General features: G+C 44.7%; 1 protein-coding gene across 1 annotated transcript; it reads left to right on the top strand.

Annotated features, from left to right (window-relative positions):
- The first annotated feature begins 834 nt into the window (after positions 1-834).
- On the top strand, positions 835-20,641 carry LOC123191507 (uncharacterized). Its single transcript, XM_044604217.1, has 7 exons — positions 835-1,011; positions 17,044-17,241; positions 17,795-17,888; positions 19,563-19,970; positions 20,057-20,151; positions 20,245-20,318; positions 20,399-20,641. Coding segments are annotated over exons 1-7 (1,047 nt in total). The 3' UTR covers positions 20,400-20,641.
- The last annotated feature ends 5,987 nt before the right edge of the window (positions 20,642-26,628 follow it).

Raw genomic sequence — 26,628 nt, 5'->3', positions numbered from 1 at the left:
GCTCGATGCACTCACTACAGAGCATGTCATGACAATCTAAGCATGCACCCATCAAGAATACATATTATACAAGCTAGACATGGCAAGAACAATAACATAGCATGCACGGATCAACTACAACATCCTCGGCAAAATCGCTAACAAGTAGACAATCTGTCCAGATTCATGAAATAGCAAAAGTAGAGCTCGATTGACTCAAGCTAGGGTGCTCCATAATTGCAAACAAAGACATGGATGGATAGAGCACTACAAGATTAACAAAACATCCTTACTGATCATCCTCAAAAGAGGCACGGATCACTAGGAAACAACAAGAACATATGGCATATTGAGATAAACAGTCCAAGGACTTAGTGGAAATGCCAAGTCCCTGAAATCAGCATTAACGAATGCTCCACTTTGCAAGCTTGTGCTAGTCACCACACACACCACAAAAATACATGGGTTGCACCTCTGGATAGATGGCAAAACATATAACAAAACTCATGAAGAGCTCAGGGGCATATCATGCACACAATAATCATGGCAAAAATGACAAATATCTAATTGGAGCAGCAGATCTGACAATTATCTCAAATAGCACTCTTCCAACAGCATTTCGGGCATCAAGATGAACTCAAATGGAAATGATGCAGTGAGATGAAATGATGTACTCTCTGAGGCGAACATTTTGATATGCTATATGCCCAAAACGGAGCTACGGATGCACAGTTGCGATGCGATGAATAAGGGCAAAAATATTAGGGTTTCGGGGATAAAAAGTCAACCGGGCCAAGTCTCTGATCCAGATCCGGTGTCACGCGGATCGAGGTTGGACGGCGCCAGAGTTCCTGTATGCCGGTGGACGAGGTGGCCGGAGTTCGTGGCCGTGGTGGCCGTCCGGAGGAGGACGAGGACGGAGAGGAGGCGGACGGCGGCGGGATCCGGGCGGCGCGGTGTAAGGGAGGCGGGGAAGCTCGCCGGAGCGGGCGGCCGGCGGAGGTAGGCGACAGCGACCACGGCGGCGGGGCGGTGAGGTACCAGCGATGGCACGTGGCGGCGCTGCTTCGGGCGCGGGCGGCGCTCGGGGGAAGACGGAGCCGGGCGCGGGCGGCGGAGGAACGGGCCCGGGAGGGCCTCCCGCATGCCAGGCGGGCCGCGGCGGTGGAAGCGCTGGCGGCGCCACGTGGTGCTCTGCCAGTGGCCGCGGGCAGTGGCGCGGCGTGTCCGGCGGCGGACGGACACGTCCGGTGCGGAGAGGGATGATTTTAGGATTTCGGGGAAGAAGGAGATCCAGATTTTGGAGAGGGTCTATATATAGGCATAGAGGGAGCTAGGAGAGTCCAAATGAGGTGCGGTTTTCGGCCAAGCGATCGTGATCGAACGCTCTATATGATGGAGAGGGTTTTGGGCCAAAATGGAGGGGTGTTGGCCTGCAACACATACGAGGCCTTTTCGGTCCCTCGGTTAATCGTTGGAGTATCAAACGAAGTCCAAATGGTACGAAACTTGACAGGCGGTCTACCGGTAGTAAACCAAGGCCGCTTAGAAAGTCTCGGTACAATCTGAAAATATTTAATCCGCACACACAAAAGAAAGGTAGAAATGCCCACCGGAGGAGAACGAAGCGTTGGAATGCAAAACAGACAACGGGGAAAATGCTCGAATGCATGAGATGAACACGTATGCAAATGCAATGCACATGATGATATGATATGAGATGCATGACAACGACAACAACACACGGAGACAAAAACCCGAACCCGAGAAAATAAAATAACTTAACGCCGGAAACGGCAAGAGTTGGATTACATATTTGGGAAAATCATATCCGGGGTGTTACATCACCATCATCACCGGCGCGACACCTTGATCTCCATCGTAGCATCGTTATTGTCTCGCCAATCTTATGCTTCTACGACTATCGCTGTCGCTTAGTGATAAAGTAAAGCATTATAGGGCGATTGCATTGCATACAATAAAGGGACAACCATATGGCTTCTGCCAGTTGTCGATAACTTGGTTACAAAACATGATCATCTCATACAATAAAATTTAGCATCATGCCTTGACCATATCACATCACAACATGCCCTGCAAAAACAAGTTAGACGTCCTCTACTTTGTTTGTTGCAAGTTTTACGTGGCTTCTACGGGCTTAGCAAGAACCAATCTTACCTACACATCAAAAACCACAACGATAGTTTGTCAAGTTGGTGCTGTTTTGACCTTCGCAAGGACCGGGCATAGCCACACTCGATTCAACTAAAGTTGGAGAAACTGACACCCGCCAGCCACCTGTGTGCAAAGCACGTCGATAGAACCAGTCTCGCGTAAGCGTACGCGTAATGTTGGTCCGGGCCGCTTCATCCAACAATACCGCCGAACCAAAGTATGACATGCTGGTAAGCAGTATGACTTATATCGCCCACAACTCACTTGTGTTCTACTCGTGCATATAACATCAACACATAAAACCTAGGCTCGGATGCCACTGTTGGGGAACGTAGTAATTTCAAAAAAATCCCTACACACACACAAGATCATGGTGATGCACAGCAACGAGAGGGGAGAGTGTTGTCTACATACCCTCGTAGACCGGAAGCGGGAGCGTTATAACAACGCGGTTGATGTAGTCGTGCGTCTTCACGGCCCGACCGATCAAGCACCGAAACTACGGCACCTCCGAGTTTTTGCACACGTTCAGCTCGATGACGATCCCCGGACTCCGATCCAGCAAAGTGTCGGGGATGAGTTCCGTCAGCACGACGGCATGGTGACGATCTTGATGTTCTACCGTCGCAGGGCTTCGCCTAAGCATCGCTACAATATTATCGAGGATTATGGTGGAGGGGGGCACCGCACACAGCTAAGAGATCAATGATCAATTGTTGTGTGTCTGGGGTGCCCCCTGCCCCCGTATATAAAGGAGTGGAGGAGGGGGCCGGCCAAGGAGGGTGGCGCGCCCAAGGGGGGGAGTCCAACTCCCACCGGGAGTAGGACTCCCCTTTTTCCTATTAGGAGTAGGAGAGGGAAGGAAGAGGAAGGAGAGAGGAAGGAAAGGGGGGCCGGGCCCCCTCCCAATTCGGATTGGGCTTGGGGGGGGGGGCGCCCCCTCCCTTGCTCCTTTCCCCTCCTTTCCACTAAGGCCCATATACCTCCCGGGGGGTTCCGATAACCTCCCGGTGATCCGGTATTGTCCCAATCTTACCCGAAACCTTTCCGATGTCCAAATATAGTCGTCCAATATATCGATCTTTATGTCTCGGCCATTTCGAGACTCCTCGTCAAGTCCGTGATCACTCCGGGACTCCGAACAACCTTCGGTACATCACAATATATAAACTCATAATGAAACTGTCATCGTAACGTTAAGCGTGCGGACCCTACGGGTTTGAGAACAATGTAGACATGACCGAGACACGTCTCCGGTCAATAACAAATAGCGGAACCTGGATGCTCATATTGGCTCCTACATATTCTACGAAGATCTTTATCGGTCAGACCGCATAACAACATACGTTGTTCCCTTTGTCATCGGTATGTTACTTGCCCGAGATTCGATCATCGGTATCTCAATACCTAGTTCAATCTCGTTACCGGCAAGTCTCTTTACTCGTTCCATAATACATCATATTGCAACTAACTTATTAGTTGCATTGCTTGCAAGGCTTAAGTGATGTGTATTACCGAGAGGGCCCAGAGATACCTCTCCGACAATCGGAGCGACAAATCCTAAACTCGAAATATGCCAACCCAACATGTACCTTTGGAGACACCTGTAGAGCACCTTTATAATCACCCAGTTACGTTGTGACGTTTGGTAGCACACAAAGTGTTCCTCCGGTAAACGGGAGTTGCATAATCTCATAGTCATAGGAACATGTATAAGTCATGAAGAAAGCAATAGCAACATACTAAATGATCGGGTGCTAAGCTAATGGAATGGGTCATGTCAATCACATCATTCTCCTAATGATGTGATCCCGTTAATCAAATGACAACTCATGTCTATGGTTAGGAAACATAACCATCTTCGATTAACGAGCTAGTCAAGTAGAGGCATACTAGTGACACTTTGTTTGTCTATGTATTCACACAAGTATTACGTTTCCGGTTAATACAATTCTAGCATGAATAATAAACATTTATCATGATATAAGGAAATAAATAATAACTTTATTATTGCCTCTAGGGCATATTTCCTTCACTGTCCGCGTGGGTGGCGGGCCGACAGCGGAGATGGAGTTGGCTCCTAGGGTCTTCCCGTTGGCTCCTTGAGCGGATCTGGAGCGGTGGCCTCCTCCTTTGCGCCTCTTCCTGCCCCGCCAGTCTGTGCTGTCGGCATCTGTGTGCCTGGCTCTGGTAGCTAGTTGGGGATGGAGGTTTGGGTGTGCATGGAGCGGGGGCAACCCTTGGCTGGCTGCTGCAACCACCATGCCGCGGCACTACGGCTCCGTTCTCCTCTGGTGGCAGCATCGAGGTCCTTCCCTCACCCTCTACCTCCGCGACCAGGGCGAAACCCCAAACTCTCCAGTTGGGTGGTGATGACGCGCTGACATCATTGTTCTTCTTGAAGGCACCACCTTTGGTCGGAGGAGGAGTAGTCGAGGCTTCGGTGCTAGAGGTGGGCTCTCTGCTTCAGTGATGTTCCTGTTCGGCTGAAGTAAAGGTGATCCGGCAGCGGCAGTGGCGATGTATGGGGTGTGGCACTGCGAGGGGAGGTGGACATGCAGGTAGTCTTCTCCTCGGCATCCGGTTAGTTACGGCCTTCCGCTTGGGGATGAGAGGCTTTACCTGCAGACGACGTGGCACCCTATGGCCCGGGGCGAGAGGGTAGGAGGCTGCTACCTCTTGAGCATGCGTTGGTTTTCCATTGAAGAGGAAAGGGTGATGCAGCAAAGTAGCGTAAGTATTTCCCTCAGTTTTGAGAACCAAGGTATCAATCCAGTAGGAGACAACGCACAAGTCACCTAGTGCCTGCACAAATAATCAAGAACCTTGCAACCAACGCGATAAAGGGGTTGTCAATCCCTTCATGGTCACTCACAAAAGTGAGATCTAATAGAGATAGTAAAGTAAATTTTTGCTATTTTTGTTGTATAGATTGGAAAGTAAAGATTGCAAAATAGTAAATGAGATGCGATGTAAATAAAAGAGATGTAATATAATAGGAAGAGACCCGAGGGCCATAGGTTTCACTAGTGGCTTCTGATACGTCTCCAACTTGTCTATAATTTTTTATTATTCCATGCTATTATATTATCTGTTTTGGATGTTTATGGGCTTTATTATACACTTTTATATTATTTTTGGGACTAACCTATTAACCCAGAGCCCAGTGCCAGTATCTGTTTTTTCCTTGTTTTAGAGTATCGCAGAAAAGGAAAATCAAACGGAGTCCAATTGACCTGAAACTTCACGGAACTTATTTTTGGACCAGAATAAGCCCACGGAGTATCGGAGATGGACCAGGAGATTCCCGGGCTGCCCACGAGGGTGGGAGGCGTGCCCACCCCTGCTGGGCGCGCCCTCCTGCCTCGTGGACAGCCCGGAGATCCACCGACGTACTTCTTCCTCCATATATACCCATATACCCTAAAAACATCGAGGAGCATAATAGATCGGGAGTTCCGTCGCCAAAAGCCTCCGTAGCCACCGAAAACCAATATAGACCCGTTCCAGCACCCTGTCGGAGGGGGCAATCCCTCTCTGGTGGCCATTTTCATCATCCCGACGCTCTCCATGACGAGGAGGGAGTAGTTCTCCCTCGGGACTGAGGGTATGTACCAGTAGCTATGTGTTTGATCTCTCTCTTTCTCTCACGTGTTCTTGAGGTGGTACGATCTTGATGTATCGTGAGCTTTGCTATTATAGTTGGATGTTATGATGTTTCTCCCCCTCTACTCTCTTGTAATGGATTGAGTTTTCCCTTTGAAGTTATCTTATCAGATTGAGTCTTTAAGGATTCGAGAACACTTGATGTATGTCTTGCGTGGGATACCCGTGGTGACAATGGGGTATTCTATTGATCCACTTGATGTATGTTTTGGGGATCAACTTGCGGGTTCCGCCCATGAACCTATGCATAGGGGTTGGCACACGTTTTCGTCTTGACTCTCCGGTAGAAACTTTGGGGCACTCTTTGAAGTTCTTTGTGTTGGTTTGAATAGATGAATATGAGATTGTGTGATGCATATCGTATAATCATACCCACGGATACTTGAGGTGACATTGGAGTATCTAGGTGACATTAGGGCTTTGGTTGATTTGTGTCTTAAGGTGTTATTCTTGTACGAACTCTTGAATAGATTGATCCGAAAGAATAACTTTGAGGTGGTTTCGTACCCTACCACAATCTCTTCGTTTGTTCTCCGCTATTACTGACTTTGGAGTGACTCTTTGTTGCATGTTGAGGGATAGTTATATGATCCAATTATGTTATTATTGTTGAGGGAACTTGCACTAGTGAAAGTATGAACCCTAGGCCTTGTTTCAACGCATTGCAATACCGTTTGTGCTCACTTTTATCATTAGTTACCTTGCTATTTTTATATTTTCAGATTACAAAAACCTTTATCTACCATCCATATACCACTTGCATCACCATCTCTTCGCCGAACTAGTGCACCTATACAATTTACCATTGTATTGGGTGTGTTGGGGACACAAGAGACTCTTTGTTATTTGGTTGCAGGGTTGCTTGAGAGAGACCATCTTCATCCTACGCCTCCTACGGATTGATAAACCTTAGGTCATCCACTTGAGGAAAATTTTCTACTGTCCTACAAACCTCTGCACTTGGAGGCCCAACAACATCTACAAGAAGAAGGTTGTGTAGTAGACATCAAGCTCTTTTCTGGCGCCGTTGCCGGGGAGGTTAGCGCTTGAAGGTATATCTTTAGATCTTGCAATCGAATCTTTTTGTTTCTTGTTTTAGCACTAGTTTAGTTTATAAAAGAAAACTACAAAAAATGGAATTAAGGATGCCTCATATGCTTCATCTTTTTAATGTCTTTCATGAGAATAAGGATTCCGATAATTGTGCTCAAGTGCTAGAAGAAGAATGCATTAGAATGTTTGGCACTAAATATTTGAATGATGAGCATGATTGCAATGTTGTTAGTATGAATTCCTTGAATATCCATGATGCTAATGATATGCAAAGCCACAAGCTTGGGGAAGCTATGTTTGATGAAGATGATATTTTTTGCCCCCCAAGTTTTAATGAGCAAATTTATTATGATGAAAGCATGGCTCCTATTTATGATGATTATATTGATGAAAGTGGATTTGGAGAGGTTATGACTTTATTTTGTGATGAATCCACTATTTCGGAAGAGGTTCCAATTGATTATGAGAACAAAGTTGCTATCTATGATGATTATTGTGATGAACTGTATGCTATAAAGAATAATAATATCCATGAAACTTTTCATCATGATTTTAGTTTTCAATTGGATTATGCCTCGCATGATAATTATTTTGTTGAGTTTGCTCCCACTATTATTCATGAGAAGAATTTTGCTTGTGTGGAGAGTAATAAAATTTCTATGCATGAAGATCATGAAAAGAATGCTTTAGGTGATGGTTATATTGTTGAATTCATTCATGATGCTACTGAAAAATATTATGAGGGAGGAATATATGCTTGTAGGAATTGCAATAATATCAAGTTTCCTCTCTATGTGCTTAAAGTTTTGAAGTTATATTTGTTTTGCCTTCCTATGCTAGTTGATTATTGTTACCATAAATTGTTTGCTCATAAAATCCCTATGCATAGGAAGTGGGTTAGACTTAAATGTGCTAGTCATATTCTTCATGATTCTCTCTTTATGTTTCAATTCTTATCTTTTATGTAAGCATCATTGAAATCATCATGCCTAGCTAGGGGCGTTAAACGATAGCGCTTGTTGGGAGGCAACCCAATTTTATTTTTGAACCTTGCTTTTTGCTCCTGTTTAGTAATAAATAATTCATCTAGCCTCTGTTTAGATGTAGTCTTATGCTTTTAATTAGTGTTTGTGTCAAGTAGAACCTTTGGGAAGACTTGGGGAAAGTCTTTGCGATCATGCTGTAAAAAATAGAAACTTTAGCGCTCACGAGAATTGCTGCCATTTTTATTTGGAAAATGATATTTAGTTAATTCTTTTTGCAGATGATTAATAGATAAATTCCTCACGTCCAGAAAGTTATTTTAGAATTTTTGGGGTTCCATAAGTTTGCGTTAGTCACATATTACTACAGACTGTTCTGTTTTTGACAGATTCTGCTTTTCGTGTGTTGTTTGCTTATTTTGATGAATCTATGGCTAGTAAAATAGTTTATAAACCATAGAGAAGTTGGAATACAGTAGGTTTGACACCAATATAAATAAATAATGAGTTAATTACAGTACCTTTAAGTGGTGTTTTATTTTGTTTTGCTAACGGAGCTTGATAGTTTTCTGTTAAATTTTGTGTTGTGAAGTTTTCAAGTTTTGGGCAATGATTCAATGGACTATGGAATAAGGAGTGGCAAGAGCCTAAGATTGGGTATGTACAAGGCACCCCAAGGTAATATTCAAGGACAACCAAAAGCCTAAGCTTGGGGATGCCCCGGAAGGCATCCCCTGTTTCGTCTTCGTTCATCGGTAACTTTAGTTGGAGCTATATTTTTATCTACCACATGATATGTGTTTTGCTTGGAGCGTCATTTTATTTTATTTTAGTTTTGCTTGCTGTTTGAATAAAATACCAAGATATGAAATTATTAAATGTTAGAGAGTCTTCACATCATTGCATAATTATTCGACTACTCATTGATCTTCACATATATCTTTCGGAGTAGTTTGTCATTTGCTCTAGTGCTTCACTTATATCTTTTAGAGCACTGTGGTGGTTTTATTTTGAAGAAATAGATTAACTCTCATGCGTCACTTATATTATTTTGAGAGTCCTAAACAGCATGGTAACTTGCTTTGGTTATGAATTTAGCCCTAATATGATGGGCATCCAAGAGGGATATAATAAAAACTTCCATATAAAGTGCATTGAATACTATGAGAAGTTTGATACTTGATGATTGTTTTGAGATATGGAGATAGTGATATTAAAGTCATGCTAGTTGAGTAGTTGTGAATTTTAGAAATACTTGTGTTGAAGTTTGTGATTCCCGTAGCATGCATGTATGGTGAACCGTTATGTGACGAAGTCGGAGCATGATTTTATTGATTGTCTTCCTTATGAGTGGCGGTCGAGGACAAGCAGGAATTAAGCTTGGGGATGTTGATACGTCTCCAACGTATCTATAATTTTTGATTGTTCCATGCTATTATACTATCTGTTTTGGATGTTTATGGGCTTTATTATACACTTTTATATTATTTTTGGGACTAACCTATTAACCCAGAGCACAGTGCCAGTTTTTGTTTGTTCCTTGTTTTAGAGTATCGCAGAAAAGGAAAATCAACCGAAGTCCAATTGACCTAAAACTTCACGGAACTTATTTTTGGACCAGAAGAAGCCCACGGAGTATCGGAGATGGACCAGGAGAGTCCCGGGCTGCCCACGAGGGTGAGGGCGCGCCCACCCCCCCTAGGCGCGCCCCCTGCCTCGTGGACAACCTGGAGATCCACCGACGTACTTCTTCCTCCCATATATACCCATATACCCTAAAAACATCGAGGAGCACAATAGATCAGGAGTTCCATCGCCAGAAGCCTCCGTAGCCACCGAAAACCAATCTAGACCTGTTCCGGCACCCTACCGGAGGGGGCAATCCCTCTCCGGTGGCCATCTTCATCATCCTGGCGCTCTCCATGACGAGGAGGGAGTAGTTCTCCCTCGGGACTGAGGCTATGTACGAGTAGCTATGTGTTTGATCTCACTCTCTCTCTTGTGTTCTTGAGGAGGTACGATCTTCATGTATCGCGAGCTTTGCTATTATTGTTGGATGTTATGATGTTTCTCCCCCTCTACTCTCTTGTAATGGATTGAGTTTTCCCTTTGAAGTTATCTTATCGGATTGATTCTTTAATGATTTGAGAACACTTGATGTATGTCTTGCGTGGGATACCCATGGTGACAATGGGGTATTCTATTGATCCACTTGATGTATGTTTTGGTGATCAACTTGCAGGTTCCGCCCATGAACCTATGCATAGGGGTTGGCACACGTTTTCGTCTTGACTCTCCGGTAGAAACTTTGGGGCACTCTTTGAAGTTCTTTGTGTTGGTTTGAATAGATGAATCTGAGATTGTGTGATGCATATCATATAATCATACCCACGTATACTTGAGGTGACATTGGAGTATCTAGGTGACATTAGGGTTTTGGTTGATTTGTGTCTTAAGGTGTTATTCTAGTACGAACTCTTGAATAGATTGATCCGAAAGAATAACTTTGAGGTGGTTTCGTACCCTACCATAATCTCTTCGTTTGTTCTCTGCTATTAGTGACTTTGGAGTGACTCTTTGTTGCGTGTTGAATGATAGTTATATGATCCAATTATATTATTATTGTTGAGGGAACTTGCACTAGTGAAAGTATGAACCCTAGGCCTTGTTTCAACGCATTGCAATACCGTTTGTGCTCACTTTTATCATTAGTTACCTTGCTGTTTTTATATTTTCAGATTACAAAAACCTTTATCTACCATCCATATACCACTTGTATCACCATCTCTTTGCCGAACTAGTGCACCTATACAATTTACCATTGTATTGGGTGTGTTGGGGACACAAGAGACTCTTTGTTATTTGGTTGCAGGGTTGCTTGAGAGAGACCATCTTCATCCTACGCCTCCTACGGATTGATAAACCTTAGGTCATCCACTTGAGGGAAATTCTCTACTGTCCTACAAACCTCTGCACTTGGAGGCCCAACAATGTCTACAAGGTTGTGTAGTAGACATAAGCTTCTCTCGAGATAGCATGTATTACGGTGGGTGAACAAATTACTGTCGAGCAATTGATAGAAAAGCACATAGTTATGGAGATATCTAAGGCAATGATCATGAATATAGGCATCACGTCTGTGTCAAGTAGATCGAAACGATTCTGCATCTACTACTATTACTCCACACATCAACCGCTGTCCAGCATGCATCTAGAGTATTAAGTTCATAAGAACGGAGTAATGCATTAAGCAAGATGACATGATGTAGAGGGATAAACTCAAGCAATATGATATAAACCCCATCTTTTTATCCTTGATGGCAACAATACAATACGTGCCTTGCTGCCCCTACTGTCACTGGAAAAGGACACCGCAAGATTGAACCCAGAGCTAAGCACTTCTCCCATTGCAAGAAAGATCAATCTAGTAGGCCAAACTAAACCGATAATTCGAAAAGACTTGCAAAGATATCAAATCATGCATATAAGAATTTAGAGAAGAACCAAATAATATTCATAGATAATCTTGTTCATAAATCCACAATTCATCGGATCTCGACAAACACACCGCAAAAGAGTATTACATCGAATAGATCTCCAAGAACATCGAGGATAACTTTGTATTGAGAATCGAAGAGAGAGAAGAAGCCATCTAGCTAATAACTATGGACCCGAAGGTCTGTGGTAAACTACTCACGCTTCATCGAAGAGGCAATGGTGTTGATGTAGCAGCCCTCCGTGATCGATTCCCCCTCCGCAGATTGCCAAAAAACCCCAAGATGGGATCTCACGGGTAGAGAAGGTTGCGGCGGTGGAAAGTGGTTTCGTGGCTCTCCCCGATGTTTCTAGGGTATAAGAGTATATATAGGCGAAAGAAGTACGTCAGTGGAGCTATGAGGGGCCCGCGAGGGTGAGGGGCGCGCCCTCCTGCCTCGTGGAGTTACAGACTTCGACTCCAAGTCTTCTGAATTGCTTTCGGTCCAAGAAAGATCATCGTAAAGGTTTCATTCCATTTGGACTCTGTTTGGTATTCCTTTTCTGCAAAACTCTAAAATAGACAAAAAACATAAACTGGCACTAGGCCTCTGGTTAATAGGTTAGTCCCAAAAATAATATAAAAGAGCATATTAAAGCCCATTAAACATCCAAAACAGATAATATAATAGCATGGAACAATAAAAAATTATAGATACGTTGGAGACGTATCAAGCATCCCCAAGCTTAATTCTTGCTCGTCCTCGAGTAGGTAAATGATAAAAACAGAATTTTTGATGTGGAATGCTACCTAACATAATTATCAATGTAATTTTTTATTGTGGAATGAATGTTCAGATCCGAAAGATTCAAGACAAAAGTTTAATATTGACATAAAAACAATAATACTTCAAGCATACTAACAAAGCAATCATGTCTTCTTAAAACTGAGGATGATGCAGCAAAGTAGCTTAAGTATTTCCCTCAGTTTTGAGAACCAAGGTATCAATCCAGTAGGAGACAATGCACAAGTCACCTAGTACCTGCACAAACAATCAAGAACCTTGCAACCAATGCGATAAAGGGGTTGGCAATCCCTTCACGGTCACTCGCAAAAGTGAGATTTAATAGAGATAGTAAAGTAAATATTTTTGGTATTATTGTTGTATAGATTGGAGTAAAGATTGCAAAATAGTAAACGAGATGCGATGTAAATAAAAAGAGATGTAATATAATAGGAAAGAGACCCGAGGGCCATAGGTTTCACTAGTGGCTTCTCTCAAGATAGCATGTATTACGGTGGGTAAACAAATTACTGCCGAGCAATTGATAGAAAAGCACATAGTTATGAAGATATCTAAGGCAATGATCATAAATATAGGCATCACGGTCGTGTCAAGTAGATCGAAACGATTCTGCATCTACTACTATTACACCACACATCGACCTCTATCCAGCATGCATCTAGAGTATTAAGTTCATAAGAACGGAGTAATGCATTAAGCAAGATGACATGATGTAGAGGGATAAACTCAAGCAATATGATATAAACCCCATCTTTTTATCCTCTATGGCAACAATACAATACATGCCTTGATGCCCCTACTGTCACTGGGAAAGGACACCGCAAGATTGAACCCAAAGCTAAGCACTTCTCCCGTTGCAAGAAAGATCAATCTAGTAGGCCAAACTAAACCGATAATTCGAAGAGACTTGCAAAGATATCAAATCATGCATATAAGAATTTAGAGAATAACCAAATAATATTCATAGATAATCTTGTTTATAAATCCACAATTCATCTGATCTCGACAAACACACCGCAAAAGAGTATTACATCGAATAGATCTCTAAGAACATCGACGAGAACTTTGTATTGAGAATCAAAGAGAGAGAAGAAGTCATCTAGCTAATAACTATGGACCCGAAGGTCTGTGGTAAACTACTCACGCTTCATCGGAGAAACAATGGTGTTGATGTAGAAGCCCTCCGTGATCGATTCCCCTCCGGTAGATCGCCGGAAAAGGCCCCAAGATGGGATCTCACGGGTACCGAAGGTTGCGGCGGTGAAAAAGTGGTTTCGTGGCTCTCTCCGATGTTTCTAGGGTATAAGAGTATATATTCGTGAAAGATGTACATCGGTGGATCTACGAGGGGCCCACGAGGGTGGGGCGCGCCTACCCCCTGGGCGCGCCCTCCTTCCTCGTGGCTTCCTGGTGGAGTTCCAGACTTCGACTCCAAGTCTTCTGGATTGCTTTCGGTCCAAGAAAGATCATCGCGAAGGTTTCATTCCGTTTGGACTACGTTTGGTATTCCTTTCCTGCAAAACTCTAAAATAAGCAAAAAAAATAGAAACTGGCATTGGGCCTCCAGTTAATAGGATAGTCCCAAAAATAATATAAAAGAGCATATTAAATCCCATTAAACATACAAAATAGATAATATAATAGCATGGAACAATAAAAATTATAGATACATTGGAGACGTATCAGGGGCCTTCTTCGGAGGTAGAGATGGCTCGTTGATCAACTATGGGCCTCGGCGGAGTTGACAGAGCGTGGCCTCCTCTGGCTGCGGGTAACTACACTATCTTTGTCGTGTCGTGTGCAAGACCATGTTAGCCAAGGACCTTGATGCTCAGCAGCTCAGGCTTGCGCTTGTTGCATTGGATTAGTGGTTCATTCGGTGTCTTGTATCTTTACCGTTCTTGCTCTTTTATTTTCCTTTGTTGTATGGTTTATTGTATGCTCGGAGTGTTGCTTTATAATATAAAGCGGGGGAAATCCTTTATCTTTAACTGGGCCAAACCAATTCGCCTCCCTCTGGGCGTTAAAGGCAACTATTTTTACGCTTGTTGGCAGGAAATAGGAATTGCACCAAACGGGGCCTAACCTTTTTTTTGACCCGAAACTGCAGGAATTTCTTCCTACAATAAATTTTATAGATTTCAAATAAAATTATATGTACATTAGCTAAAGAGAAGAAAATAAAAGAAGCTAACTAAATCCTCTATTCTAAAATAGTTGCAACCCACTACCTATTTTTTCTCTTCATGCAACTACGCCACATCATCAAATCATGCATGTGATCATAAGTTACTATTTGTGCACTAATTTATTCATGCAACCATGCCACGTCAACAATCATGCATGGTGTTTCACTAATACTCCCTCTGTCCCAAAATAAGTGTCTCAACTTTGTATGCTCGGAGTGTTGCTTTATAATATCTCGAAGCATGTCTGTGGCACTCTAATTTCCAATAAAAACATTGGAAGCGCAATGCTAAGTTTTCTTTATCCAAACACCGTTGTATGGGTAATGTCATGAAGTTTCTCTCCCCTTTCCTATAGGGTTTTCTACGTTATATCCTTTCTTGGATATCATGCTCTGCTTGCCCTGGGGAAGAATATACCCCTGTAGTATGTGTTTAAACACATTTTCTTTTCCATTGTTCTGTTTAAACCTGATAATCACTTTTCCTTTCCATTGGATTGTTTAAACCTTCTTGTGATCTATATTATATAAGCAGTAATATTTCCCTGCTTATGTAAACACCTCATTGTACCACTCTGTCAGTAAGACCCTGGTACTTTTGTTGATGACATTCCGGTAACCACCAATGGACGAGAACTTTGCCTATTGGTCCGCCTCGTTCAACGAGCAGGAAAATGATTCTCTTTGTCCCTCGCCCTTGGTACCGATGTTGTTGCCAACATAACAGATAGGCTATCCTCTGACATGCCTTGCTTACATGATCGTGCAAGACGTCATCGCCCTTCCTACTTTTAACCCACATGGTGGGCCCATAACCCACAGTTCCACAGGATCGAAACATGACTCTTCTGTACACCCTATTGTCAAAGTTATTCCTCGCACTTGACTTCGTATGTAATTCACGGGCCACCTGCCTAGTGATCTATTCTGGTATCAGACACAATACTTATTCCTGCTGCTCTGAACCCCTTTCACACCCTGTTTTCAGGCATCGAACGATTGCATGTCCGCTCGAAACTTCTCATGGTACCTTCTTACTTTGCTCTCGATATCTTCTTAAGTTTCAATTCGAGAGTTACTTTGCGCCACCTTCCCATTGTTATCTACCAGATAGTCAACCTTGAAGAGGCACGTTCTCCCGAAATACCCCCCTTATTCTTTCGTAAGTACGATGGAGATTCGAAGAAAGGATGACGACCTCATCATGATGCCTTATTGTAGTGAATTGAAGACATCAACGTAATGGATCAACTTCTTCAAGAAGAGAAACCAAGACTGAGAAGATCCGATAGAATTTCGTAACCAGAACTTTCCCCCTTACTCCACCTATTAAATCTCGGGATGAGATTTCTTTTAGTAGAGGAGATTTGTAAGACCCCGATAATCATGCTATAGTAACCTCACCCTAATGTGCCAGGTCATCATGTTTTACTAAGCCATTTTGCCACTTGATGAAAGCCAGGGTCAAGTTCAAATTCCAAAGACAAGTCAAATTATAATTTCTTCAAACTATAAAACTAAAATGTTCGAATTTTATTATAAATTCCCCTGATTAATTATCATGTTGACACCAACATTATTTGACCTACAAATTAGTCCCTAGCAACAATTGTTATGGACCAACATCACCTTTTTGTTCCGGTTACACTCAACACTAAATTCAAAATAATTCAAAGTGGCCTCAAACTTTGTGAGATAATGCAAAATATTACCTAGTAATTATGTGCCAAGTTTCAATGTGAAGAAAGTCATTTGGTAATAAAATAAAATGCAAAGCTGATACTGAAGATGAAAATAGAAAAGAAAATGTAAAAAGAGAAAGAGAAACTGCCTAAACTAGTACTACTTAAGTGGGCTCTAGTGTGCACATGGCCCAACCCACTCCCAGCCTTTCCCCCCACCACCACGTACAGGGGAGGCAGGTGCCATGGCGTGGCAGCCATCCTACGGTGCCATGGCCGGATGGCCACCACGTCGCCTCCCTCGCCCTATAAAGTCGCCCACCGAAACCCTAATCCCCATCTCACTCATAGCCCCGGGATCCCCCATCGGCCTCCTCCTCTTCTTCTCGAATTCGAGCTCGAACAACTCACGGTCACCATTGCCTCGCTGTCATCGTCGCGGCCACCGACCTCTCCGTCATGCGGGAGCATGTCCGGGAGGTCCGTCGCGGCTGGCTTCGTCTGTTCCGGACCCCAGACCGAGCCAAGGCGCTGCGTCGCCAACGCCATCATTGTCTTCTTCATCCGGCCGCCGCCATCTCGCTATCGATCCGCACTGCTCCGACCACCCCCGGCCTTGCCGTCTACACCTCCGGCCTTACGGTGAACTCCCCCTCCATCTCCCCCTATTTTCCCCTTCGATTCGATGTCGTAGGCTGTTCTTCCCATCGTGCTCGAAGTTTCGTGTCGTAGCCATGCTCAGCCGCGCCTCAGCCTGGACGGCACGAGCGGGCTTTCCGGCCCGCTCGTGGCCCGTTTAGGACCGGCCCGTACGGTCCAGGCCCGACAGAAAAACTAGCCGGTCCGAGCCCAGAAAAGGAGACCAAAATTTTTCCGGTCCGGTCCGGTCTTTATCCGGGCCGACCGAGCGGACCGCAGGCGGCAAGGCCCATCAAGTGTACAGATCAAGCCATCGAGGCCCACCCCGAGCCGAGCGACCCCCTCCCCTCGTTCCATTCCGCCCTGGCTCGATTCCTTCTGCGTTCTGCCCCCTCCAGCGCCTCCTCCTCTGTTCCTCTATCCCTAACCCTAACCCAGGCGACGGCGCCGTTGCCTGCGGCTCTCCCTTCACCGACGGCGCCATCTGGTCCGAGTCCGAGCTGGAGGAGCACGTGTACGTCGGGGAGGCAGCAAGGCCAGCACGCCGTCGGTCCGTCCTTCCCTGGTTCCTCACCGAGCGCCACGAAGAGGAAAAGGTAGCCTCCTGAGATCTCTGTTCTTAAGTTTTTCATACTCCCAAGCCCCAATCCCGATTGGTATCTTCCTCTAATTTACGTCACAGAGTAGATGTTGTAGTTTAGTGAGCTGAACAATCTTGCTGGCAAGTCTTTGATTTGGTGAGGAGATAATGGTGAAGGAGAAGGGGGATTATGTGCTGTTTTATTTGTACATAATGGTCAGGAGATAGTTGTGTTTATTTGCACTAGTAGTAGATGATTTGGTCAGGAGATAATGGTGAAGGAGAAGGGGAATGAGAGGGGGATTTTGTGCTGTTTTTTTGTAGATAATGGCAGGAGATAAATTATGTTTATTTGCACTAGTAGTAGATGATTTGGTCAGGAGATAATGGTGAAGGAGAAGGGGAATGAGAGGGGGATTATGTGCTGTTTTTTATAGATAATGGTCAGGAGATAATTATGTTTATTTGCACTAGTACTAGATGATTTTCTATGCTACAAAAAGAAGAAGATGAATTTTTTGCGCTTGATTAATGTACTGACTGCAGATATTATGTGCTGTTTTTTGTAGATAATGGTGAAGGAGAAGGGGAATGAGAAGGGAAAGGGTGCTGGTAAGGAGAATGCGAAGGCGAAGGCAAAGGAGAAAAGCGTGAATTACCTAATTAGGCAAGATTCGGCGCTACCTCCGCCGGTTCCGAGGAAGAAGAGGAAGCCTAAGGTGCAGATTAGGAAGGCGAAAGACTTTCCCAATGCCCCAACGGGAGAGTTGATTTGTAGGTTAAAAAAACACCATCCACCTCCGAGGCGTCTCCCCGACCGCACCGGTGCCGGCGTGTGTGCCGCGGAAGCCGCTGCCTCTACTATTGTAAGATTGCTTTACTTGATGCTTGATGTAGCCATATTTCCATATAACCATATAGGTGATGCTTGATGCTTATTTGTGTGCTCATGTGTGTTAGGTGGTAGATGACGAGGAGAAGGAGGATGAGGACGAGGAGGAGGACGAGGACGAGGACGTGGACATGGATGAGGATGAGGACAAGGACAAGGACAAGGACGATGAGGAATATGAGGAGCAAAATCTGTTTATAGTCCCACCACAACCGAGTGCTGATATGTCGGATGATGATACATCAGAAGGGTATAAGGAATCAGCTGATGAACTAGAAGGTGACACTATGTCCGAGGAATCACTTGTGCATGTTGTATCTAGTGAGGAGGAGGCAAGAGAAAGGAAAAAGAACAAGAGGCGAGGAGCCAATGCTCCTGTTAGGATGTCATCGGATGTTTGGGCCCATTTTCACAAGGTCAAAGAGCCATCGACGGAGCATCCGGGAGAGATTGTGTTGAAGGTTGTTTGTAATTATTGTCGCAAAAAGAGGTATGCGTATACGCAAGGTGGCAGCACCTCAACTATTGGAAGGCATATCTTAAAATGTGAAGGTTTAAGGAACAAGATCGCTAGGAATGCCATCCAAACAACTCTTGAACTGCGCAAAATCAATGATCCAACAAGTGCTGCAACAATGCACCCTCTATTGAGTACAACCAAGGAATCGTCAAGGAGCTTATTGCTAAGATGATATGTGTGCATGAGTATTCATTTAGAATGGTTGAACATGAGTGGTTCAACATTCTGATGAAGTGCATGAATCCAAATTATAAACCCATTGGAAGGAAGGCAATACGAGCCGAGTGCATGAGGGTTTACAAGAACAAAAAAGAGATGCTGAAATCTCTCCTAAAGAGAGACAGTGAAGTACTTCAAGAGGTCACCTTCTCGTCTCCATGCTTTTGTTGCCACTTGCAAAAGCTTGGGTGTCAAAGTTGGTAATCATTTACACTTGGATTGTAAAACAAGGTGGAGTTCAACCTTTAAGATGATTAGCACTGCCCGTGGATATAAGGAAGCCTTGACCTCTCATGCTGGTTCAAATGCCAACTATGCTTGGGCGCCGACAAACGCAGAGTGGGACATGTATGACCTTATCTCTCCATTACTTGAGAGTTTGGCTGAGGTGACAAAAGCATTTTCAGGAAGCTTATATCCTACTTCGAACATCTTCTACCCATACATTGTTGGTATCAAGCTTGCAATCAAACATGCAATGGCTAGTGACAGTGACCACTACAAGGAAATGGGTGAAGCAATGTTGGAGAAGTTTGACAAATATTGGGAAGAAAAGAACAATGCCATGGTGATCGCAACCATCTTTGATCCTAGGTACACATGCTTGCTGTTTTTACTCCCGTGGTTGCTGTTTTTTTACTCATATGCTTTCTAATTCACTCCAATGCTATCATCTTTGATCCTAGGTACAAGATGGGTTACATAGAGTGGGCCTTTGGAGAACTATATGGAGAAGGAAGTACGAGGTTTAGGACTGAGATCAAAACTGTGGAGAAAGAGTTGGCAGCCTTGTATGACAAATGTGTTGCTCAAAATAAGCGAGCTGGAAATGGAGAAAGCTCATCTTCCTCTACAAACATTCCTAGTATCCCGGTTCAAGCTGGGTACGAGGCCTTCTTATCGTCCCGTTCAACAAGAATATCAAAGAGTGAGTTGAGGAACTACTTAGAGGATGCGGTTGCCCCTCGCGACAAGGCTCTTGATCTTCTTGGTTGGTGGAAAGAGAATGCTCCAAGGTACCCAATGTTGGCCAAGATAGCCAAGAGGTTCATTACTATCCCGGCTACCTCCGTGTCTTCGGAATCTACCTTCAGCACGACCGGAAGGATTTTAGGTATGTCAACTCATACTATTGAACTTTGGATATAAACTTGTCAACTTCTCATCCTCACTCTAGTTTGTCAACTTGTGTCGTATTAGATGACTATAGGAGTTCGTTAAAACCGGTTATGGTGGAGGCATTAGTTTGTGGTGCAAGTTATATCAAGGGTGCTCATGTTGACTTGAATCTGGTGGTATGTTTGCCATCTTTTCCTTACCTTTGCTTTATTTCTTTTTTGGTCTTGTTGTATGTGATGTGAGCATTTGTCTAACTTCCACACTTGTAGCCGAGGGATGAGAATGAAGAGGATGATGTTGAGAACATCAAGTTACCCACTGTGGTGGAGGAGATCAACGATTGGTAACTATTCTTCCTACATGTTTCACTTGTCATACGATACCAAATATTATTTATGTGAATGTTGCTTATCTTACTTGTAGACATTCATCATGTGGATGTTGATCTTGCTATTTTGGAGATGAATGTCAAAGTGATCTTTCTCATGTGAAGGCTACTTTTACATTTCTGTTATGTTTGTCATGAACTATGAATTGTCACTGCTAGCTTGGAGATGAACCTCTCATTTGTGTTATGTTCAACTTGTCAATTGCCATGGACTTGGAATTGTTAGAGCAAGTTTGTAATCGTGTCGTTCAATGATGATAAGACCTTATGTTTGTGGATGTGATATTGTGCTTAACCTGATTTGTGCCATCTTTCATGTCAAAATCAGTTTGTGGATGTCCAAAAAACAAAGGAAATGTTGTCCAAATTTAGTTATTCTTGCTGTCCAAAATTAGTCATGTGCTTGCTGTCCAATTAGTTGTTTGTGGTTGTGATATTCCTGTTGTTTCGGTCCAAAATTATGTGAAGAAACTTATCTGAAAACTGTAGTGATCAATGTTTGTGCATGTGATTTTTGTGATATTGTTCCTCTCAAAATCATTTGTTTTGATGTCCAAAATACAAATAAAATGTTGTTCAAATTTAGTTATGACATACTAGTCATTATAAGAAACAGAGCACTCACTAAATTTGGACAGCCTAAATTATGGCCAAAAAGCGCAACAGGGCACTGCTAAATAATGGCCAAAACGCTTAATAAAGCACTCACAGGGACAGCTACAGTCTAAATACGTCCAAACAGCCTAAACAGTGGCCAACAAAGCACTCCCAGGCTGTTAAACCGAGTCCCAGCCATCGGTCCCGTTCGGTCCAGTCGGGCTGACCGAGCTTTGCTCCTCTCGGTCCAGTCCTGGAAATTTGGCTCGCTGGCCACCTCGGTCAGGTCCGGACCGGACCGGCCGCGGCCGGTCCAAAGGCTGGCTCGGTCAAAGCCCGGACCGGACCGGACCGCGTCCACCCTGAGCCGCGCCCATGTTCGTGTCCGACGGCATCTGGCCGCGCGCGCCGCTTCCTAGCCGCACCCAGGCACGCGACCGCTGCCTGCCCTGCGCCAGCGCTGCTCGCGGCCGCGCCTCCGCGTGCGTGTGGCCTCTCCCGAGTCGCCGCTGCTCCCTGCGTCTGTGCTGTTTATTTTTCTTTTGTTTTGCTGCTGCTCCTCTTACCTGCTGCCACTACTGCTTGCCACATCGCTGGCTGCTACTATCGCTCCTGCTGCCTTCTAGCACCGCTGATGGTGCTGCAACTTTACTGCTGCTGGCCGTGGCCCGTCCGCCGGTGCTCTGTTGCCGCTGCTGCTTCGTGCTTGCTATTGTTGCCGCATGTAGCTACTGCTCAAGCTATGCCTGCTGCTGCTGGTCTGCTGGACTCCAGTGCGTGCGTACTCATGTGGACTTAGTGCGTGCGTGCTCATGTGGAATCAGTGCATGTGTGCCCAATGCAAGTGGCCGGCTTGGCCATGGCCGGGGCGGCTTCACCCATCGCTGCTCTACTGCTGCTTGTCTGCTTCTAGCCACCGCTGCTACCTTTTGTATACTAATGCAAGTACTGTAGTGGGTAGCTAGCTTTTGTATTTCTACAATGACTAGCCTTCTAAACTGCCACTAAACAGCGATAAGACAAGTCCTAACATGGGTAAAAATTATGGGTCTGTCTAGGACACATCTAAACTGATTTTCACTATGTTTGTGATCTATTTTTTTGTCCTAGTTTTTTTTGTTTCTTGTTGATGCATTATATACTTGTGAGAGGTTAGATGTGACATCCTTAAAAAACATCTAGATGTGAATTAGACAAACTGAAAAAAATTATATAAACGGAAAGTAGACGTAACAAGCCTCATTTTGTTCCATTGGACCTGCTTCAGATAATGCATGGATTAAATCCTACAAAAATCACAAAATGCTATCTTCTGTTAAAAGGAATAGAGTTACTCCCTAGCATTGTGTGTGCGCGCTTTGTGCGCGTGGGCAGTGCCACCGCCGTGTGTGGCCGGCCTAGTATAATTAGGTCTAAACTAATTTAGTTTAGAGTAGTTGGTTAATGAATTAGTTTAAGCCTATTACATGTGGACCCACATTTATTTAAGCTAATTTTAGTTATTTGTTAGCTTATGACATGTGGGCTACCATCTCCCCTTTTGACCAGTCAAATTGACTTGGTCAATTCAATTAAATAAATGCAGAAATTTTAGAAAATTGAATCAACTTTGAAAATCCATAGAAAATAATCCGTAACTCGGATCGAAATAATTTATATATGAAAGATGATCAGAAACTTTAGACGAATCCAAATATGCCACTCATTTACCTACCACACACCTCCAGCATGATGAACATGGAACTTTTCCCTCCGTTTCATCTGACCGTTAATTTCCCAGAGCTGGAAAATACCTCCGATTATTTTCCCGCTCCGACCGACATGCGCAGTACTGCGTTAGGTCACACCTAGCACCACGTGTTGCCTTGTTATGCTTTGTGATACTTTGATTGCTTTGTTATTTATTGTGTTCCCCCTCCGTTACTTCTTTCCGGTAGACCTCGAGACTGTTGCCGATACCGCCGTGATCGACTACATCAACGACGACCCCTCCTTGCCAGAGAAAGCAGGCAAGCCCCCCCCCCCCCCTTGATCACCAGATATCGCCTACTCTTCTCTCTACTGCTTGCATTAGAGTAGTGTAGCATGTTACTTCTTTCCGTTAATCCTATTCCGATGCATAGCCTGTCATTGTTGCTCCAGCTGTTGATACCTTACCTGCAATCCTAAATGCTTAGTATAGGATGCTAGTTTATCATCAGTGGCCCTACATTCTTGTCTGTCTGCCATGCTATACTATTGGGTCGTGATCACGTTGGGTGTTGATCACGGGTATATATTATACATATTACACATGATATATGTTGTGACTAAAGGCGGGTCGGCTTGTTGAGTACCCGCGGTTGATTCACGAATTGGGGGCTGGAAGGACATACTTTCCCGACGGTCCTCTATGTGGATCTTTGTGGCGAAGCGACAGGGCAGGTTGAGACCACCTAGGAGAGAGGTGGGCCTGGTCCTGGTCGGCGTTCGCGGTTACTTCAAGATAACACGCTTAACGAGATCTTGGTATTTGATCTGAGTCTGGCTACTGGCCTATATGCACTAACCAACTACGCGGGGACAGTTATGGGCACTCGACATCGTGGTATCAGCCGAAGCCTTCGTGATGTCAGCGACTGAGCGGCGCGCGCCGGGTTGGACTGGAACGCCTGCTCTTGTATAAGGGAGGCTAGGTCTGCTCACTGGCCGCGTACGCAACGTGCAGGTGTGCAATGGGCGATGGGCCCAGACCACTGCGCCATAGAATTTAGACCGGCGTGCTGACCACTCTGTTGTGCCTAGGTAGGGCTGCGACCTGTTGATCTTCCGAGGCCGGGCATGACCCAGAAAAGTGTGTCCGGACAAAGGGGATCGAGCTTGTTGGGAAATGTGGTGCACCCCTGCAGGGAAGTTAATCTATTTGAATAGCCGTGATCTTCGGTAACAGGACGACTTAGAGTTGTACCTTGACCTTATGACATGAACCAGATACTTAATAAAACACACCCTTGCAAGTGCCAGATACAACCGGTGATCTCTCTCTCACAGGGCGACGAGTGGAGGATCATCGGTTAGGATTATGCTATGTGATGCTACTTGGTGAACTTACCATCTACTCTCTTCTACATGTTGTAAGATGGAGGTGACCAGAAGTGTAGTCTTCGATAAGGACTAGCTATCCCTCTCTTATTCCGGCATTCTGCAGTTCAGTCCACATATGATACCCTCATTCCATTTGATACCAATGCATACATATGTAGTGTAGCTCCTTGCTTGCGAGTACTTTGGATGAGTACTCATGGTTGCTTTGCTCCCTCTTTTTCCCCCTTTCTATACCTGATTGCTGCGACCAGACGATGGAGCCCAGGAGCCAGACGCCACTGTCGATGCCGACTACTACTACTCGGGAGGTGCCTATTACTACGTGCAACCCGCTGACGATGACCAGGAGTAGCTTAGGAGGATCCCAAACAGGAGGCCTGCGCCTCTTTCGATTTGTATCTCAGTTTGTGCTAGCCTTCTTAAGGCAAACTTGTTTAACTTATGTATGTACTCAGATATTGTTGCTTCCGCTGACTCGTCTATAATCAAGCTCTTGTATTCGAGCCCTCGAGGCCCTTGGCTTGTAATATGATGCTTGTATGACTTATTTTATTTGTAGAATTGTGTTGTGATATCTTCCCGTGAGTCCCTGATCTTGATCATACACGTTTGTGTGTATGATTAGTGTACGATTGAATCGGGGGCGTCACAACAAGGCTGACCAATTAGGGCATAGTTTCTTCCAGCGGGTCTGTGCAAATTGACAATGGAAGAAGAGGTGATCTCTTGATTCCACAACATGTTGGCTGCACATGACACGGGAAAAGTCCTGAAGGAAGAAATTTCTCCTCTGTAGCATTCCTCTAGTATTCGGACTATCATGTAGAAGGAGACAAAAGAATGTTTTGTGCTTGAGCTGGTTACAGGATTTAAAAAGCCAGGTAATGCCAAGAATGGGGATGAAATCTCCAAGGAAGATTAGGTGAGCTTTGTTAACTCTAAAAACGAGTAGGGTTTGCAAGAAATTTCCAAGTGTCGGGCTGCTCAACCAGTGTAAGATCCTGGAACAAGGCTTCCATCTGTTGGAACTACTGAAAAGTTTTAACTCAGAGTGGAAAATGAAATAAAGTGGTTAAGTCATCTACATTCTGGATTGGTTGCACTGTGATATTCCACAGTTTGGCAAAGGAGAAGAGCTGAGGCCAAGCAATAGTTAGTTTCTGATCTTGCCATGGATCCATCCAAAAACACGGGGCTTAATCTTATTTCGCGCACTTTGCAATAGAAGATTATATGAGTCGGGCACATACAGGAGGTGTCGTGGTTCTAAGTCTGACAGTAGAATGGGGGGTTGGGATGTAGAGGCAAGATCCTAGCTATGGAGGAGTTGTACACGCGAGTTTTACGAGTTCAGGCCCTTCTCGGAGGAAGTAATAGCCCTACGTCTCGGAGCCCTGAGGCGGTTGACTGGATTATATGCGTGTGTGTTATAGGGGGTGCGAACCCTTGTGCCTGTGGAGGGGGTGGCTTATATAGAGTGCGCCAGGACCCCAGCCAGCCCACGTCACAGAGGGTTTAAGGTACATTGAAGGGAACGTTACTGGTAACGCCCACACTAAAGTGCTATAAATGACAATTAAGTCTATAAGTAAATGCCCGACCGTTGTTCATGCAGAGTGGCTTTAGCTCTTCTGCCCATCGAGTGACTTCTGCGACGGTTGAGTGACATTGATTCTTCCGAGTGGAACGTCTCTGGTCGAGTGGATGATGGTACCCTTTGAATGATCCTGGCTTTAGGGTGATGTCCTAGGGGAGGATGTCTAGGTCAGGTCTATGACCCTACCCTAGGTACATAGCTTCATCATTAGCCCCCGAATGGTTCAGGGTTCGAGTGGAGAAGGAGTTGATAATCCCTCCGATTCAACTTTTGTGCTTTGAGAATGTCTTGCCCAGAGATCGAATGAACATTCATGATGGCTTCAACTGCTTGTTCAGTCGCCTTGATCCATTCTTGGTTTTGTCGAGTGAACTTTTGGTGTTAAGTTTCAAGTGTTGATATGGAAAAAATATTCCGTCTGATGGGTTGTTCTGCCGTCTGCGGATTTCACGGGATTCGAATTTTGGGAAGCGCGTCGGGCGGGGGAGGCCGCAGTAATCGGGACGGATTAGGCAGGCTGATACGTCTCCAACATATCTATAATTTTTGATTGCTCCATGCTATGTTATCTACTGTTTTGGGCAATATTGGGCTTTATTATCCACTTTTATATTATTTTTGGGACTAACCTATTAACCGGAGGCCCAGCCCAGAATTGCTGTTTTTGCCTATTTCAGTGTTCCGAACACAAGGAATATCAAACGGAGTCGAAACGAAGCGAAATCAACTGGAGAAGTTATTTTTTCGAAGGAAAGCTACCGGATGGACTTGGACCCCACGTCAGGAGCCAAGGGAGGTGCTCACGAGGGTGGGGGCGCCCCCCTAGGGCGCCCCCTGCCTCGTGGGGCCCCCGAAGCTCCACCGACATACTTCCTGCACCCATATATACTCACGTACCCTAAAACTTCCAGAACAGAAAATAGAACAGGAGTTCCGCCGCCAGAAGCCTTCGTAGCCACCGAAAGCCAATCTAGACCCGTTCCGGCA

This window comes from Triticum aestivum, chromosome 2A (genome assembly GCF_018294505.1).
Source record: "Triticum aestivum cultivar Chinese Spring chromosome 2A, IWGSC CS RefSeq v2.1, whole genome shotgun sequence".
NCBI lineage: Eukaryota > Viridiplantae > Streptophyta > Magnoliopsida > Poales > Poaceae > Triticum > Triticum aestivum.
This window is presented reverse-complemented; position numbering and strand designations above follow the sequence as displayed.